Below are 20,111 nucleotides of genomic sequence, written 5' to 3'. Positions count from 1 at the left end.
TGAAACTCTCCAAAGATTTATTTGAAGACATCACTGAGCCTTCTGCATTGGTCTGCTGTAACCACATCATCCTATCGAGCTCTTGAATGTTCGCTGGGTTCCTTTTCATAGTAAATTACATTTCTTGACAAAGATTTTTATGTAGACCTAGATAAAACTTCTCTTTTAGGCAGTTCAAAATAATGCATTTTTCCTTCTAACCATTGCTGAGTCTATATCCTGCTGTAGGACTGACATTTTAATTAAACGTAGCTTTATTCCACTTGGGGAAGCAATTTAGTGCAAAATGTGTTTCCAATTCTTGGATCTTATCGATTCTGTAACACGTTCCAGGTCTCCAGCCTCAGAGGCAGTAAAGCAGCCCCACAAAATCTTTGATCCTTCACCATGCTATACTGTAGGTAGGGTGCGCTGTTTGTTACACGCTCAACAATTTTCCCAAACGTTTGGCAAAATTCAGTCTTTTATAAGGTTTTCTTTACAAGCAAAAACCAAAGACGTGCTACACTACTTAAAGTTTATTTATTCAGTATGTTGTATGATATATAGGATGAGACCCTCAGTACAAACATGTCCCTTCAGCCTGAAATTCTTTGTAAGTTGTATATGATATCTTTGACAACTTTGTAACTATAATAGGGTTTTCTCGTCTATTATACTTTCTACCACATCCTGGAAAGTTCCTGTTAGATCCAAAAGTAGCAAATTTAACATTTCAGTCAGTCAAAGGTGAGATGCAAAGGTCTTTAGACCACTTGGGATATCATTTTTGCTCTGTTCAGACAGTTCTTTTCTCCTTTCCATTGTGAACAAAAACAGGAAATAAAACGGTCCATTCTTCAGCTTCAAGTCCAACATTCATAGGTTGATTAAAGTCAAGTGAGTGCTGGCAACACCAGGACAAGTCTTGACTAGTTTTTTTAATTAAATTCCATCACAAAAGAAAAATCCAGGGCACTCGCCAAACATTGTAAATCCAATCCTAGCTTTATTGGACAGGTGGTTGACCCAGCCTCAGAGACAGGGGAATATTCAGACCAAGGTTATTCTGTGCTCAGTTGGCACTTCCAAATTAATCACAGGTTCGTCCGATTTTGTCCTTTGTTACAAAGTGTGCCGTTAAGTCCTGGCATGGCGTCCAATTTTGTATCCTTTTATCCTGCCAAGTTTTTTTTGTTATTGCCACTTTTCTGTATTAAATATAAGTTTATATATTTAATCTGGATCATTAAAAGCTCTATTTCAAGAGAAATTGTACATGATCTGATTACAATTCAGGAGTGTGAAAAATGATGCCCACAACTGTATTAGGCCAGGCCAACAGCAATAGCAGTCCTTGACCACATATCTGAGCCCCACAATGAATATATTCTGTGCTACGGATCTTGTGCTTACACTGTTCATAACTGTACGTTTTAGCGGCGATGCATGGCCATACACACTCAGTGGGGAGCAGGGACTGGAGTAGCATTTCTGGCATTTAACACTGGCACTTTTGCTGAACTTGACTGGTGGGTGTAGCCAAAATCCCGATTATTCCTATTTGGGTGGAACAGCTTCAGAACTAAAATCCGTAACATTTCTGTGTGATGTGACTGCAGACTTGTGAATCCTCACAAGATTATGTGGTGCTGGGAGTGGGTGGGCGAGTAACCACAAGAATGTGATTTGCATGTAACGTGCGTATTCACAAGTCTATCTGCAGACTAACCCCAAGCCTTGACAACCCCTTTAAGTCAACATGGTGCAGGAGCAGAGAAGTGTAAATGTGTCAAGTAAATCTAAGAACATTTTTGAAGAGCTGAAAACAAATCAGTCATAGCAATAACAAGTGTCAGATGAAAATGTGTGGTATTAGGCATGCAGTAAAATCCATAGCATATACCCTCAGATGAGATGGGGACTGTACTAGGAATTTGCAAAGAAACATCTGCTTGGTGTGAATGTAGCCCAATCGTTAAACAATTAGAAAAAAAAAAATACAGACAAGTGGATCAGAATTTAAATATTTATTCTTAAACCATTTAAAATCCCCTGAAATATTGAAATAAGCTTACTCTATTAACAGATTTACAAGAGTAATAACTACGAAGGATATATGGGTACCACTTTTTTCTCTTTTTTTTTTTCATTTTTTTTATTTCTATCTGTGAAGTTCTTATAAAGCTTTCTGATTGACCATATTTACAACTTTTAATGTTTATATATTTATAAAAATATTTTATTTTTTTAACGATAACATTGTTTTCAAAAACTATTTTCAGACTTCTCAAGATATAAATTTGAAGTGAGTTGAGTTAGAGAGCAAAAAAAAAAAAAAAAAAAAAAATACAGAAATGGTTCTTTAAAATTAAAAACAAGAAAAAAAGAAAGTGAACTCATTTGTGTAGGCACCACTGAAAATGTTGCTCATTCCTTGGCATTAGCCAGTAATATGTTTTCAAGTGTCCCCTTTAAAGCAGGAATTATGTTGGGGGGCAGGGTGGGGGGGGTTGGGGCATCGATCTACCCTGCAGTGGAAATAAGCATGCTGCAATTTGAAGCAATTTAACTCTCTATATTATGTATATTACATTTATGAGGGCTTTAAATTCTGCAAAGATCATCTGATCGTCTGGGTTTGTGATAGACATACACCAGTAGTACGGCGCTGTAATCTTCGCAGCCCGCCATAGTTTTTTGTCTTTGTGGGCGAATCTCACAACAAAGTCTCAGAACAAAGCTCACTGGCTGCTACAGAACAAGCAACCGCTCCTTTACACACCATTATATATGCACCCAGAAGTTTGTGGATCAACACTGCATATTGCAGTCTAACCCGATATATATGTACAAGGCAAAGGTCACAGCACCTGATCAGTATAAGGCTTACGCTACACGGTTGAAAATGCTGGACAAGGCCGCATGGCATAACTGGCTAAAAAAAAAAAAAAAAAAGCTTTCCGAGTAGCTATTAAGACATTGTGCTGCCAGTTCTTCACAGCAAAAAAGCAGTATGTATGCTGCCAGGTGAATCATCCCTATGGGTGGCTATAAAACAATTACTTGACAATGCAGCATGCTCATTTGCATCAGATACTGGCGGTCACATCCTTTTTAACATCTATCATCATTATAAAATCCCCCAAAAAAAACAAACACTGCAATGGCAATTGGAGTAAAATGTGTGTCGGTCACGCACCGGATACATTTTTTTTTATAGATTTGGCAGATAGTTTGTACGGTGCGTGAGAGACTGGTGGCCGTACACCACAGAGGAGGATCGTGCCGGCAAACGTCTCTGGCACAAGTGGGTATGAGCCCCTTTAACATTTAAAAAAAAAAAAAATTGGGCTCAAATCATAAATGCACACTAACAGATCATAATATTATAATATAGCCATATAACCACATATTATAATATTATAATTACACCACCTTCAAGGAAACAGAAACGTTGAAGTACATGCGGAAGCAATATATATATATATATATGTATATATGTACATGGGACGTCTTGAGACAGAACATCCCATCAAGCAGTACCATAATCTTCCATTTACAGTTCTGCCGGTTGTTTGGAAAGTATTTTTTTTTTTTATATTTTATACTGCCAACCATCAAGACTTTCCCTGGTCGTGTCGGAGACAATCTCTATAATTTAGTTACTTGTATATTAAATGGTAAATACAGGTTTAAAACACATTCACAGGAGTATAAATACATCATGGTGCTGTTCTGCATGAAAAGTCTGGAAAAAACAAAGCGGAATATATTACATGGGACATCTGATGTTAGGGGGATGCTGGTGCAAACCATTGTCTCTGTCCTCTGCCTGTGCAGGTGGAGCGGGCCTCTTTTAGGTTTTTCATGTGATACGTAAAGGCCCGAGCCTTTACCGCGGTAGCATTTAATTTACATTATTTTTATCAAACCAACCATAAAAAAAACAAAAAAAAAAACCTACATCACATTGCTGCAATGCAAAGCAGGCAAAATCTAGAAGCAATACATTAGACATCCTCTGTCTACTCTCGCAAAAAAAAAAATGAAAATAAATATATATTGCTTTAATTCTTCTTAAAGAAAAATAAAGACCCTACACATAGGAGAGCGTTATGTCAAATCTGCGAGACGGCTGCCACATTGCTATTCAGATTAAGTGTCCATTAAGGGCTCAGTAGAGGGTAACCCCTTTAAGTATATTAAAAGGAAGGTGGATGAATACTGAGCAACAGATTCACTTCCACCTATTTAGCTTTTCCAGCAAGTATAGAAAAAGATACATGCGACCCAAGTCTCAGCAGTGCGGTGATATGTCTTTCCATTTTATTACCTGCAACCTGTGAAACCTGTCAGTGAATATCCATTTTTTTTTTTTTATTAACAGGCTCAATTCAGTGCAGAATATTTCTTTGACAGAGCTCCAAATTTCTGCCATTGTACACTGCTGTCTGCAGCCGCCACTAGAGGGAGTTGAGGAGCAAACTGATTAACTGAATTAAGAACACTATGCAGTAAACTTTTAAAGCTCCCTCTAGTGGTGGCAGAAGGTAACCAATCTTTAAAACGCATGTCTTTGCAGGGAAAGTAGCTCTGTATCAGAAAAAAAGCTCCAGCTTCTACAAAGCTGTATTAATCAAAGACTTTTGGATAAAACAAAAAGGACATGTAAAGGAGAGATTCACTATGAAGCTAAAGCCAAAACCTATGGAAAATACAGCCTAAATATAAATTATAGACCAGTGACATAGCACTCATTGGCAAGGTCTCTGGTCCATACCCAAGACTGCACTGTTCACTTTAAAAAAAAAAAAAAAAAAAAAAGCGGCTTTCAACATTTTTAGAAGTATTCTCTAAGTGCCACTTGTCCTGACATTTCTGTTGAAGGCTGGAATGCAGACGTAGCACGGACCACGTCATGTTTCTCTATGGAGCTCCAAGGCCCGATGGTCATTTTTTTTACTTTCATGAACTAGTGCTCAATCACAGAAACTGTGCTGTCATTAGCAAATGCTTGCTGCGCAGAAGCTCCATTGTGCCTCCATGATACAGAACTGCTCTATTTCACATAACTTAGCAATTTCTCATCCTATATCTTATCAAAACATGGCAGAAATCAAATCATACAAGAAAAAAAAAAAAAAAAAAGGACCAGTAGATTTCATCAGTGTACAGTGCAACACAACCACCACAAACATACTGTCGTCACTTGCACGGGTTACTAACTTAGCAACAGCAAGAACAGCGTATCAACATGGAGAATTCAACAAAGGATTAAAGTAGTAAAAGTCTTCAGTCTTTACAAAATAATTTCCAGAAAATATAAAAACCATTTACACCATCACAAAACAAAAATATATATAACAAAAAAAAGGGAGGAAGAAAAAAAAAAAAAGTTTTTGTTTTCCTTCCAAACTTTCAATTATGGTCATGGATGTGTTTTGCAAAGACCCAAAAGGCACAAGGAGCTGAAAATGCTAAGCACGGCCAGGCATGAAGATCTTCTGGTGGGTGTCCCTCTTTTTTTTCCATTTTTCTCTTTTTTTTTTTTTACAGCCATGTCATGGTCATAACATGATACTTAGGAGTCACTGACTGGAAACCTGAAAAACAAATCAAAGAATTATGTAAAAAATTTTTATAACATTACTTTATAAAAAGTTTGAGGAGACTGGAACACACAAGTGGTGTAATATTAGAAATTAGCTGGCATCAAAATGGAGAATATATTTGTGACATTGAAGCCAACAAGAGTAAGGCAGGATTACACATATATCTCCCCCTACGGTGGGTGACCCAAGACAGGGGGAAGAGATGGCAGTGATGGAAACCAGGCCGATCATATCTGCATATTTTGGACGTGACTGGCTCATTCTGCTCATGCCCTTACATTACATGCATTATTTTGGTCCTTGTCTCGGATCTGGAGAGAGCCCAAGGTGTTTTTACTTTTTCCAAGAGGACTAACGGGTCCACTTGGAGAATTGGAAATTGTGGCACGTCAGCTACAGTAGATCAATGCGCTCATAGCATGCAGACCCAAGGGCCTGTGAACACCAGCGATATGTCGCACAGACCAGAATAGTGCATGCAATAGAAAGCAGCTCCTGCACCAGTTTGCCACAAGGAAGCAATTTTGCAGGCATGACTGACTTATGTATTTATGGCTATTTAGGTGTGAACCTGGCCATGGCGTAATTTTTCTGGCTTTCTGCTTTTAATATATGCAAAGTAAATGCAATGTAAAGTGCTGTGGAACATGTTGGCGCTATATAAATAAAATGATCACTACTTATCTAACATCTCAATAATTCCACATTCCTCCACTAGAGGGAGCAAAACACACACAAACCTTCAGTATACAGTGAGGTACTCACCTAATGTGTCCTATACATTAAAGGGGTTGTCTTAATTGATGACCTAGCCTTAGAGCAGCACTCCCACTGATTGGGCAGACATAAGCCATGAACAGGCTGGATGACAGCAGCTCAGTGCCTTGCTTTGTATCCACTGCCCAATATTGTGCTATATCTCAATAAGACCAGAGCCAAAGTACTCCATAGCGGCTACTAAACAATTTACGGAGCTACTGTGGACTGTCGGAGCAGATGTCATCAGATCAGTTGCGGTGCTGGGTATCAGGACCACCACTGATCTCATACTGATGCCCCATCATCTTGCGAATGGGTCATAAATTGTTAAATGGAGTGTTCCCAGCTCCAAAATCCTATTGCAGTATGTAATAGGTGTAATTAGCAAATACCACCAATTAGAAATGTATAGTTTTTCTGATTCGCTTTGTCTCTTTCCTCATGTGCAGCTATTTGAGGACCTTGAGGTATCCATGTTTACGACCACTGAAAGAGAGTTAGCTACTTGCTAGCCGTCGTAACCTTGAATATCCAAGGTCCTGCAATGCCTGCAGATGAGGAGACATAGTGAATCAGAAAAATTATACTACATTTCTAATTGTATGTATTTGCTATTATACCTCAAATATTGGGTTACAATAGAGATGGGAATACCCCTTTAAGTCTTTGACAACTATTTTAAGGAGTTAGGCTAGTTCCACACTAGCGTATCTACACGCAGCGCACGGCGCCGCTAAGCCCCGCCCCCTCCGGTCATCTCCTCCTACTAGCGCACATCGCTGCACGCGATCTGCGCACCATCTCTATAGCATAGGGTGCGCAGACGGTGCGCTAGTAGAATTTTGCGTGCACTGCGTCCTTTTGAGGGTGCGCCGAGCACACCAAAATGCAACATGGTGCGTTCGGCTCACCGTCAAAAGGGCGCAGCGCAAGCAAAATTCTACTAGCGCATGGTCTGCGCACCCTATGCTAAAGATAGGGTGCGGCAGGGGGCGGGGCTTAGCGTCGCCGTGCGCTGCGTGTAGATACACTAGTGTGAAACTAGCCTTAGAATTATTGTTTGTTTTGTTTTTCACTTGGCGCTAAAAAAAAAAAAAAAAAAAAAACAAGTAGGCTTTTACTTAGTAGCTAGCAACTACCTGCCTATCCTACCCGCCTCAGAGTGGTCACTGACCGCGCCTGCCGGCGATTCAGATGCTCCGTATCAACAGAGCAGCTCTTCTTCCGGGCTGCAACTGATGACATTAAAGGGAATCTGTCACCCATTTTTAGCGATATCATGTAAAGATATCACCCAATTTTGCGTCCCATAAGGATTCTATTAGGACTTTTGATTCCCCCCGACCCCGCACCTTTGATACATAAAAACCTTTATTATCTTGGTGGAGAAGTATGGAAACCGCCACGGTCCGGTCCAATGGGCGGAGCTTATTCACCTCCCCCCCCCCCCTCCTCGGTTTGCTGAACGTAATCTTCATCTGTGAATATCACAGACGCCGTAGTTTTCCGCGATTGCGCATTGAAAAGGCCTCCGGCGCCTGCGCAGTATGCTTTGTCCAACTGTGGGTAAAGCATACAATCGGTACTGCGCATGCGCTGGTATTTTTCAGCATGGCCTATGCCCCGGAAGTGTGTCCTGCATGTGAAGACTTCCGGGGCATAGACCGCGCTGAAAAATACCGGCGCAATGGCAGTACCGATTATATGCTTTGCCCACAGTTGGGCAAAGCATACTGCGCAGGCGCCGGAGGCCTTTACAATGCGCAAGCACGGAAACCAACGGCATTTGTGATATTCACAGATGAAGATTACGTTCAGCAAGCCGAGGGGGGGGGGGGAGGAGACTAAGCCACGCCCATCGGACCGGACCGCGGCGATTTGCATACATCTCCAACAAGATAAAAAAAGGTATTTACGCCTCAAAGGTGCAGGGTCGGGGGAGTCAAAAGCCCTAATAGAATCCTTATGGGACGCACAATTGGGTGATATCTTTACATGATATCACTAAATATGGGTGACAGATTCCCTTTAAACTGACTGACAGCTGGGTTCCCAAACAGAAGCTTCTGCTCAGTCGACATGACATCAGATGACAGGAACTGTCTGTGATCAATCTGTGCCAACAGAGATTGGCGCCAGGCAGAACATGCAGTTAGTTAAACAAATACCTGCTGTTTGTTAGCTCTTAGGCCTGCAGTAAAAAAAAATGTATATATTGTTCCGGACAGCCCCTTAAAAGGCTTTTAAAAAAAAAAAAAAAAAAACTTGACATGACATAATAACTCTACTCACTTTTGGAATTTTTCCATGAGCTTCTTTACCATCTTGTCAGTAATTCCAGGATAAGTCTCTTCTGCCAGGTTCATACTCTTTTCAAGTTCTTCAATTGCATTTTTCCTCACGGTGTTGTTCCTGTCTTGCTGTTTAAGCTGCAAAAAAGAAAAATACATTTCAAGGCTTCAAAGAATTTTACAAAATTAGAACTGTATGTTTCTTCTTTACTAAACCCGAAGCACCATCATCTGGAGAGGCTTGTAACCTTTCCATAAGGCGGACAGATTGTGAGGGTATGTTCCCACGTAGTTTTTAGTCTCTGCGGATTTTGTAGAGAAAACCGCAGGAAATCCGCAGGACAAAGTGCTGCGGTTTTTCTGCGGATTATCTGCGTTTTTTCTGCGGTTTTGCCCTGCTGTTTTACACCTCATAATGGATGAGGTGTAAAACCGCAGCGTTTCTGCACCAAACAATTGACATGCTGCGGATTGTAAACCGCAGCAAAACCGCGCGGAAAAAAACGCAGCATGTGCACAGCTTTTTTTTATTTCCATAGGAAATAAAGGTACTGTACAACGCAGCAAAATCTGCTGCGTTTCTGCAGAGCCAAAAACGCTGCGGAAACGCAGCAGAATCCGCAGCATGTGCACATACCCTGATTGAGGTAGGCCTCCGCCAATGTCGCCTATTTAATGAAAACAGAACAATGGCAGAGATTGTTGAAGAGGGGAAGATATCAGAAGTTCAACGGCACAAATTTGTTTCCATGGTCCTGATGATGCTGTAGAAGTTTGATGAAGTTACAGAACTGGAGTGGAGAATTTTTGGCCATTTTTGCGTACACAAGTTTGCATTTAATTATAGGACATTATTATTTTCCCTTATATATCACACATTACTACAAGTTATATATTGTAGCTGAATGCAATTTTTTTTTCAAACTATTAATACGAACAGGGAGTCATACAGGATCCCTTCTCTTGACACCCCACAAGTATATACGGTGCATGTACAGGACTGCATGGTATATAGAGGTCTACCTAGGCCATTATGCGAAAATGAGCATTACTCAAATTATGCTTGTACTAAATGCAATATGAAGTGATAAATGTACACTCTGGGCTAATAAAATCTAGTAGGATGGGTCAAAAAGCTTCCAGGATACACTGTTTGACCCTCTCTGTAGCCGTTCGTGCCCATGAAACAGCAGAGCGATGGCCATATTTCAATCATTTGCATCCAGATGGCAAAATTGTACTAACCGAGAATCCTCCATTTTTCAATTGAACTTAAGTGGGAAGAGGACTAAAGGCACATTCACAAAGCATAATCATCATTCCTAGGAACGACCTTTTCATGATTATTGTGCAGTGTAAACAGGCTGCCGATTACTCGAATGATTCTTGGTTTCTCGGCAGCGCATAGTCCTGTGTAAACAGGACGTGTGCTGCCAAGAGCGATGGCAGCCTACGTGCACTGAATGTATCGATCGCTTAGTGCGCATATGAAGTGTAAACAGAGTGGCCCACCTTGCAAGAGACTATAGAAAAAAGGTGTAATAGTGGTGTCACTGAAACCTACAATATGAGAACCAGAGTACCTATAAAACACCTACAACTTGGAGACCATACCTCAGAAAAAACAGGGGCTATTATTGCCGATATAGAGCTCAGCGTTTTTACAAGGTCTTGATCCTGTAACAAAAAGCACACAATTTGGTTAGTAACGCTACATAGACACATGTGGCTTGTGAATATACTAACAGACCAGACTCTTCCAGGAATATGCACATTACAGATGTGAGGGGGAACACAAAAAAAGAAAAACCGCTGTAAAAAAGTTTGTCACCAGCACTGGTAATGAGAGCAGACAGGATATCTGTAAGTAGGTAAGGCACCAGAATACAAACTGCAGCGTGATGAACTTGGAGCATTTTGTACTGGAAAATGTATTTCCAAACCACAGGAACTTAAAAAGAAAAAAAAAAAAAAAAAAAAAAAAAAGGAGTGACCATATAGGGCTGAAGTTTGACACCAGACTCCTATGGGCACTTACTGTTCCATTTTGCAATTTTTTTGCATCCGGTTTCTTCCGAACTGTGGTGAAATTCCACTCTGGATGTGTATTGTTCTCCTTATTGCTGGGCTCCCTGTGAGTGAGGACATTATATAAGGTTCAGTCTTCTTGCATACTATTCTGCTTTACATTTTGACCGTAACCCTCAAGGCGGCCATACATGATAGCTGACGGGTAATTGAGCTCTTGGACACCCCCACCCCCCATGTACAAACATTTAGCCAAGGGCCCTTTAGATTGGACCTTCTGTATCTGTCTAGTAAAATAAATTCCTGAATATAACCATACATCTGTAAGCCGACAGCGTGCAGCAGAAAATTTACTGCAAAATAGGCTATAAAACTTAATCAGTGAGTGAGTACTTACGTATCGGAGTCGTCAGATTCGGAGTCGCTGTGCCCTTCTGCCTTCCATCGTTTATACCTGTCGATCAACTCTGTTAGGTAAGATGTCCGCTTGGCATTTTTCACAATAAACTTGTGCTTGAGAAGTTCTTTGGCTGTGGGTCGCTAGGAAACATAACAGGTTTTATTTTACCTTTTCGCAACTCATAGGCAGGTGATTAACAGCATTACACAACTGCAGTGATTGGGGACACAAGCCACAATACAGACATCGTAAATCACCGTCACTGTTTATACAAAGTACATACGCCCGTGGATCTCCCAGAGAATGGTAATAAGTCGTAGTAGTCAAATATTACTAGTTATGACATCTTTTAGATATTAGCATTTCTCTGTTTTGGCCGTGGTGCATAAATGTCTTTTTGTCATTGTACTGATGATGCAAATCTTTCTGAGAAGCCAATTCAAGACTCACAATATATAGGACTGCACTTTCTATTGCAACTTCTGCCAAAAAGGCTGCCTAAGGCCTGTTTCACACTTGCTTTTTTTTGCAGCGCGTTTTTCCCGCAAAAAAACGCATTGAAAAACGCATACAAAAGCATACAACTGCTGCGTTTTTTTCAAGCATTTTTATGAGCATGCATGAAAAAAATGCAGCGTTTTTAAGCGTTTGTATGCGTTTTTAGTGCGTTTTTACCGCGTTTGCGTTTTTTTCCAACATTAGGTGGCCCCTCACACTAACCCAAACCATGACTTTACTAACCCTAACCCTGACCCTAACCCTTAACCAAACCATACTTAACCCTAACCCTTAACCAAACCATACTTAACCCTAACCCTAACCCTGTCCCTAACCAAACCATACTTAACCCTAACCCTGACCCTTAACCAAACCATACTTAACCCTAACCCTAACCCTGACCCTAACCCTTAACCAAACCATACTTAACCCTGACCCTTAACCAAACCATACTTAACCCTAACCCTGACCCTAACCCTTAACCAAACCATACTTAACCCTAACCCTGACCCTAACCCTGACCCTTAACCAAACCATACTTAACCCTAACCCTGACCCTAACCCTTAACCAAACCATACTTAACCCTAACCCTGACCCTAACCCTAACCCTTAACCAAACCATACTTAACCCTAACCCTGACCCTAACCCTGACCCTAACCCCCTTAACTAACCCTAACTTTACCCAAACCCCTAAATTCCATTGTCTAAACTAATGGTAAAAAAAAAAAACGCATGTGCAAAAAAACGCATACATAAGCATGCCAATGCGCACATATGCTCACCATAGACTTATAATGGGTGTCTTGCTGTAAAAAAACGCATTGCGCGCGCATGCGTTTTTTTGAGGCAAATCGGACGCACAAAAAATGCAACAGGTTGCATTTTGTGCGCCCGAGCGCATACCGCAAAAAAACGCATGCACGGTAAAACGCGTACAAACGCATTTGTATGCGCACATAAGCGCATCCCATGCAAAGTATAGGAAAAAAAACCGCATGCACTAATTAGCGCTAAATTACCGCGAAAAAAAAACGCAAATGTGAAACCAGCCTTACATCGTGATACCCTAGGCATATCAGCCTCTGTATATAATGGAATCCCCCGATGCTCTACCGGTGTCCGGCAGAGGATTTATCAGAGGGATCCTTTGCTACGAAGATGAGTATTTTCTTCCCCTGTGTGTGTGTGTGTGTGTGTGTGTGTGTGTGTGTGTGTGTGTGTGTGTGTGTGTGTCAACAGAAATTTTAGATCTCAACACACAGTTAAGGTGCCACACAATGACCACCCATGATCCAGGTCTGATGAGTAATGTCTCCGGTACACCCCCACCACATTTCCATCAGTCGGGCAACTTCTGTTTGGCTTCCACAGACTTGTTACAGGCATGAACATTCGCTATAGAAAGTTTGGGTGATCTGGCTTTTCAGTAAAATCAAAAAAGGGCTAAACTATTAATACATTTTATATAATAAAACACAATCAAGTAAATAAGATAGATTGACGAGTTCTCGCGGCATACATGCAAACAGGCACCAACATCTCGTAGGTTACCTCCTACACCTAGGAATACTTACAAAGGAGGGGTCTTTGTTTAAACAGGCATCTATGAACTCTTTGAAAGGTTTACCAAAGTCCCCTGTTAACGTGGGTGGGTTATTTTTAGGAATGAGAAATAGGACCCTCATCGGATGCATGTCAGAGTTGGGTGGTTCACCTTTAGCTAATTCGATAGCAGTGATTCCCAAAGACCAGATGTCAGCCTGAAATACAAAGAGGAACACGTCCAATTTAACCAAAATGCAATGAATGATAGGAACAATAGGCAAAAAAAGAAAAACACCATCCATGATAAAAGGGCAACACCAATAAGATTCAGCATTAACCTTAAAAAGTCACAGTACCAACCAAACCTCTACTCTGAAAAAGGAAGTCCATCTGGTGATCAGATGATGGCAGATTTAGGATCCAGGTCACATTGTCAAGAGACTTTCCATCAGTAAGTGAAACTTTCAGGCCTGAATTCATTGAGTTTTAAGCAATGTGCTTTTCTTTTGCCTTTCTTACATTACATTCTTCAAAATGGTACACAAAGTTTATGTATTTTGTCCAACATCACCAAAAGGTTATTTTTCATTTAACTTTATTGTGGCTTTTTAATACACAAAAAAAAAAGGTTTCAAATTCTGCAAAATAGTGTCAATATCTATCATACATCAAATAACTCCAAAAGGGAGTGCATGTGACAACTTTAACTTTAAAAAGTAACTATTGGTGAAACAGCCAAAAACATCAGGAAACCTTAAACCCAGCCCACATCATCAAAACACAGGAAAAAAACTCTACCCAAAGGCTGTAAAAAATAGTCAAAGGTTAAGAGAGGAAGTAAATGTTCCCAGGTCTGCATTTTTGCTGCAAAATAACACTGTACCAGAAACGTGAATAAGATTTCTGAAATCACAAGCAGCTTATTTTTTCCTTGCAGGTATAAATTTTTCACCTCTTCAAATGAATTGGAGAAACAAATACAAGCAAAAACAAATGCATTTTAAGCAGCGTTTTCTCCAGCCAACACTCCAGAATTTGCTAAAGTTTCTGCTGCAAATACTGAACATACAAAGAAAAGAAAATTAACTAAAATACAAATCAAGCAAAATACTTCTGCCACCTAGGGTATTTGGAATAACCTCCGAATCGCTGGCGGCTCTTCACTGATCCTGAGAACCAGGACTCTGGAGAGTCGTGGCTGAACAGATTAAAGGTCAACCCGTTAATCCTAATAGGAGTGCTGCTCATCATCCATGCACTGTGCTCAGCAAACTCCAGCACTCCAAGAATGAATGAAGGAGCGGCAGAGCGCATGATCCACCTCTGCTCCATTCAGCCGGGACTCTCCAGAGCCCAGTTGCTGGGATCCATGAGCACCAAAGAAATACAATCTTCAGCAATTGGTAACATTTAGCTTGTTCATCGGGTGACTGTCAGCCTGTTTGCACTGCACGATTATCGGGAAACACGAGAATCATGCAGTGTAAATACACAATAAGTTTTTGATCAATAACTTCACACCATCCTGATTTAGACCAAGCTGCCATTTGCTGCATATAATCAATCGGTTCACTACAAGAGTTAGCACTTTCTTAATTTCCACCATCATCGAATGGGCTGTCTTTTAAAATACACAACCTGTGCTATTGCAGAATTGCAACTCCCAGCATGGCCGGTCACAGCATGCTGAGAGTAGTAATGTCACAGCTGGTTAAGCGCTGCGTCAGAAAGGGTTATTATGTACCAGTTACAGGCCCCTTTAATACTTTATCCTACTATTGCTTTCTGATAGGTTAAAAGCTGTACATTTCTTTCACCAGATACTTGTATTTCTCTTTCGAGCTATTTTGTCGTGCATTTTTATCACCTGCTGAGCTCTTTATTGCCTTGGGACAAAACACAATGCTGCGCTCTAGATAAAAGATCTAACATCCAGCCAGCACAGCAGAACACGGTCTTACAATACAATGAATACATAAAAAAATAAATCCTACATGAAAAGGCTCAGCAGGAAGCTAGGCAGTAAAATCAATGCATGAAAGGAAATGTAACCTATTCTTTCGTACATAAAAACCGATGGGTTTCAGAATGTGTACTTAACGCTCCTGTCATGTCTATTTTACTACACACTTGTATTAGTGGTGATGTTCCTCTGTTACTCCCCTTGGAACAACCGTGTGTTGGTGTGACCCCACACTGTGCAATCAGTACTGACAATATGACACTGGGGGGGACATTGCTGACAAGAGGAACTGTACGACTCCGTATAAAATGGACTCAATATCCAGCAGGAAAAACACAGGATTCCGCCGCGGAAAAAAGCGCAGCATTAGCACAGCATGTGCGGAATTCCATAGGAATGCATGGGGGGCGTTCTGTACACGATTTTTAAACGTTTTCGCGCCGAAAATCGCGGCAAAAACGCTTAAAAATCGCTACGTGGGCACACAGCCTAAAGTCATCCATTTGCCCATTATATCTTGTTATGGCCTCCATAGTCGTTGTAGAAAAACAAAAAAAGCTTTTGGAAAAATATATTCCACCCCCCCCCCTTCCACTCCCCCTCTTGGCAGAAAATGTAGTGGAAATTCCATGCTTTTCTGTGCGGATTTCATGCAGATTTATTAGCTAAATAAAGATTTATTATTTGAAAAGTCATTTTCAAGTCCAACCTCCATTGTTGATGTGCTTCAACCAAGATAGGTTCTATTCTAGGTTCTCTGCCCACAAACTCTTCCTTCTTCTGACATCATGTCCTTTTAACATATCTGCTGCGTTTTTGGCACTGAATCCATATGAAATCCGCACTATATCAGCAAACCTTTTTTCATCTGCGTTTCTGCTGCAGATTTCAGAGACTCAATGGAAGTCAATGGGTGAAAAACGCTGAAGATGCGCAGAAAGAACATACTGCGGAAAATAAAACACTGCGAATAAGGATGGAATTTCCCGCATCATATGCGCAACAATTCTGGATTCTCATTGATTAATCTTGCTTTAGTAATCCTTTGTGTTTTTGGTGCATTTCTGGGCAGAAAAAAGACTTTCGGAAACACAACAAATCCGCAACATGTGCACATAGCCTAAAAGTAGTGTCACCCTTGGACGGCCAGTGGTAATCATGTTCATATACATTTATACTCAGAATGACTTATCCTACGTCTACAAATGCTCACTATACAAGTTATGTAAAATAAGCAGACACAATGTATCACAATTATTTACCAGTTACTGTATGTCGGCAATCACCCTGGCCTGGCTTACAGTGATAGCACATAGGGACACGGAACAGCAAGGATCAAAACAAGTGGGGACGCTACTCAGCAATTACTAGAATGCTCAGTGCATCATTTCCAGCGTCCAAAGGGAAAACAAAGACTTTATTTTAAAAATGCCTGGAGCAAATTTACCAAGTCTCCTGCTGAAGGACACACTGTTTCCAGATTGCCTTTCCTTTTTTTTTTTTGCTATGCAACAATATATGTATAATGTATCAAAGAAACGCGTAGAGTCAAGTCGTCACAGCAGAGTTCAGATATGAACTGACCGGGATATGTACATAGCAGATGGCAAAACTGCGACTACTGATTCTAGAGGATTATAACAAAAAGTTGTCCAAAAAGCAGTAAAACGCAGCACACGCGCCTCTCGCCACATACAGGGATTCCCAATATGGTCCTTTATGTCACTGCAGCAAACATACTTCGTCCTCTTTAAGTCAAGATCGCACTGCACAGAAATCGGCCTACATACACCCACCAATTTCAGTGGCAGTGGACCAGTCGACCATATGATGTGCACATGGGTCAGATGCTGAGGCGGCCGAAGGCTATGTGCGGAGCACTGTAGAGTGCCGAAGGGGCAAAATCCAGGAAAAGTCTGAACTGGTCTTTAACGCAAAACAGATCCAATTAGGGGCTCAGAGTATAAGACTTCGCTGAACAGTGTACGACACAGGAATAAACCTTTTTCCTTCATACCCATAGACGTTCATTGCGAACAGATGAAAATTTGCTTTCTCACCTTTGAGTCGTAAGCAGACTGTTGTATGACTTCAGGCGCCATCCAGAAAGGAGTCCCTACAAATGTATTTCTTTTAATCTGTGTATCCGTCAGCTGTCCGGCCACACCAAAGTCAGCAAGTTTGACATCACCTTGTTCTGAGAGCAGGACATTGGCAGCTGTAAGACATACGACAACGTGAGATGGATGGCAGTCAGCCCAGCTGCAGTCAGGGGGTAAACTTCACAAAAACCTGTCATGGGCCTACCTTTGATGTCCCTGTGAATTTTATTCTCTGAGTGCAGATAATCAAGACCTTTCAAGATTTCTTTCAACATAGTCGCAATCTGGAACTCATCAAAAGGTCCCACTCGTAGCTAAAAAGAAAATAGTATAACAAAACTTAAGAAAAAAAGTTTAAGGACAGACGGGACGTTCCAAGTTACAATACGTCCAGTTTTATACAGCAAATTATGCTATACCAAAAAAAGCAGCACTGGATTCAGCCAACACTTTATGCTCAGTCAAAATATAAATGCTTTCAGCTCATCCAATTTTTGTCTATGATATACAGCAAATGGCACTTCAAACAAACGAATCTACTCCATTTCAGACTAACACCATCACAGCCGAATGAAGAGCACCATAAGTGTAAAAAATATATATATATATATATATATATATATATATATATATATATATATATACATATACACACACACACTCACTGGCCACTTTATTAGGTACACCTGTCCAACTGTGTGTTAAGACTTAATTTCTAATCAGCCAATCACATGGCGGCAACTCAGTGCATTTAGGCATGTAGACATGGTCAAGACAATCGCCTGCAGTTCAAACCGAGCATCAGTATGGGAAAGAAAGGTGATTTGAGTGCCTTTGAACGTGGCATGATTGTTGGTGCCAGAAGGGCTGGTCTGAGAATTTCAGAAACTGCTGATCTACTGGGATTTTCACGCACAACCATCTCTAGGGTTTACAGAGAATGGTCCGAAAAAGTAAAAAAATCCAGTGAGCGGCAGTTCTGTGGCCGGAAATGCCATGTTGATGCCAGAGGTCAGAGGAGAATGGGCAGACTGGTTCGAGCTGATAGAAAGGCAACAGTGACTCAAATTGCCACCCGTTACAACCAAGGTAGGCAGAAGAGCATCTCTGAACGCACAGTGCGTCGAACTTTGAGGCAGATGGGCTACAGCAGCAGAAGACCACACTGGGTACCACTCCTCTCAGCTAAGAACAGGAAACTGAGGCTACAATTTGCACAAGCTCATCGAAATTGGACAGTAGAAGATTGGAAAAACGTTGCCTGGTCTGATGAGTCTCGATTTCTGCTGCGACATTCGGATGGTAGGGTCAGAATTTGGCGTAAACAACATGAAAGCATGGATCCATCCTGCCTTTTATCAACGGTTCAGGCTGGTGGTGGTGGTGTCATGGTGTGGGGAATTTTTCCTGGGCACTCTTTGGGCCCCTTGGTACCAATTGAGCATCGTTGCAACGCCACAGCCTACCTGAGTATTTGTTGCTGACCATGTCCATCCCTTTATGACCACAATGTACCCAACATCTGATGGCTACTTTCAGCAGGATAATGCGCCATGTCATAAAGCTCGAATCATCTCAGATTGGTTTCTTGAACATGACAATGAGTTCACTGTACTCAAATGGCCTCCTCAGTCACCAGATCTCAATCCAATAGAGCATCTTTGGGATGTGGTGGAACGGGAGATTCGCATCAGGGATGTGCAGCCGACAAATCTGCGCCAACTGTGTGATGCCATCATGTCAATATGGTCCAAAATCTCTGAGGAATGCTTCCAGCACCTTGTTGAATCTCTGCCACGAAGAATTGAGGCAGTTCTGAAGGCAAAAGGGGGTCCAACCCCTTACTAGCATGGTGTACCTAATAAAGTGGCCAGTGAGTGTATATATATATATTAATCCAGATCTAATGACATCACATAAGATAATGTACCAAAGCATATATAAGGTACAAGGATTTAATCATAAGCAGCATCAGAATATCATTGTATATATCAATCACAGGAGTATAGTGGGTTTTTTTTTTAGTAAAGAACACAATCCAAAGTAAAGCTGCTAGGATGAAAAAAAAAAAAAAAAAACACATTGCAAGCTGCCCAACAATTATAGCTAGAAGATTTTTCATGTAAATTGCTAAATTACAGACAGTTAAGCTAAGTTAGCGAAAGTATTAGCATAGGCCTCTTTCACACTTCAGTTTTTTGCATCAGTTCAAGTCCGCCAAAAAGTCAGACAAGCGGATCCGTTCTCAACTGATGTGAACGGATGCCACAGGATCCGTTTTTAGACGGATCCTGAAAATGAGGAAATTTAAAGGAAAAGAAAGAAAGAAAGAAAGAAAGAAAGAAAGAAAGAAAGAAAGAAAGAAAGAAAGAAAGAAAGAAAGAGAGAGAGAGCGCGCACACCCAGAAAGAATTTGGGGTTAAATTTGTGTTTGGAGGATCCGCCAGAGGAAAAAACGTTACAAGCTCCGTTGTGAAATCTGTGAGGATGTTGACGGACAGAAACTTTTGGCGGATCCTCAAAAAAAACGGATACAACGGACAGCAATCCGTCACAATCCGCCATTAATGAAAGTCAATGGGGAAAAAAACGGATCCTCAAAAGAAAAATGGGGGTCCGTTTTTTTTTTCAAAACCTGGCGGATTGTGACTGATTGTAAAAAACTGAAGTGTGAAAGAGGCCTTAGCAAATTGAGGCACACAGGATGGACGAAGCATCACCCCGAGGCACGTTTCGTAATCAGCTTATTCCGGGGGCGTCGGGGAAGTAGCAGATTGCAAAACGTGTGTCGGGGTGAGGGGGCATGCCTAGTCCATCCTGTATGACAGACCTCCATTTGCTAACTAAGGTAATACTTAAAAATTGTGTTGGGCAGCCTGCGATGTGTTTTTTTATCCAAGCAGCTTTAGGGTACCGTTACACAACGATG

At 41.0% G+C, this 20,111-nt stretch overlaps 1 protein-coding gene across 1 annotated transcript in view; it reads right to left on the bottom strand.

Moving 5' to 3' along the window:
* Window positions 1-1,994: 1,994 nt before the first annotated feature.
* Window positions 1,995-20,111, bottom strand: part of STK26 (serine/threonine kinase 26) — a 73,443-nt gene continuing 55,326 nt past the window's right edge. Inside the window, exons 4-11 of the mRNA XM_073543491.1 lie at window positions 17,388-17,496; window positions 17,141-17,298; window positions 13,147-13,332; window positions 11,070-11,212; window positions 10,683-10,776; window positions 10,259-10,321; window positions 8,646-8,782; window positions 1,995-5,585 (exon numbers count right to left, since the gene is read on the bottom strand). Coding sequence (XP_073399592.1) covers window positions 5,564-5,585; window positions 8,646-8,782; window positions 10,259-10,321; window positions 10,683-10,776; window positions 11,070-11,212; window positions 13,147-13,332; window positions 17,141-17,298; window positions 17,388-17,496 — 912 coding nt within the window. The 3' untranslated portion in view covers window positions 1,995-5,563. The remainder of the gene's footprint in view (window positions 5,586-8,645; window positions 8,783-10,258; window positions 10,322-10,682; window positions 10,777-11,069; window positions 11,213-13,146; window positions 13,333-17,140; window positions 17,299-17,387; window positions 17,497-20,111) is intronic.

Source organism: Dendrobates tinctorius, unplaced genomic scaffold, assembly GCF_039654945.1.
Source record: "Dendrobates tinctorius isolate UK_male_01 unplaced genomic scaffold, ASM3965494v1 ptg000133l, whole genome shotgun sequence".
NCBI classification, from domain to species: Eukaryota; Metazoa; Chordata; class Amphibia; order Anura; family Dendrobatidae; genus Dendrobates; species Dendrobates tinctorius.
The sequence above is the reverse complement of the archived record's forward strand: the minus strand, read 5'-3'. Positions and strand labels throughout refer to the sequence as shown.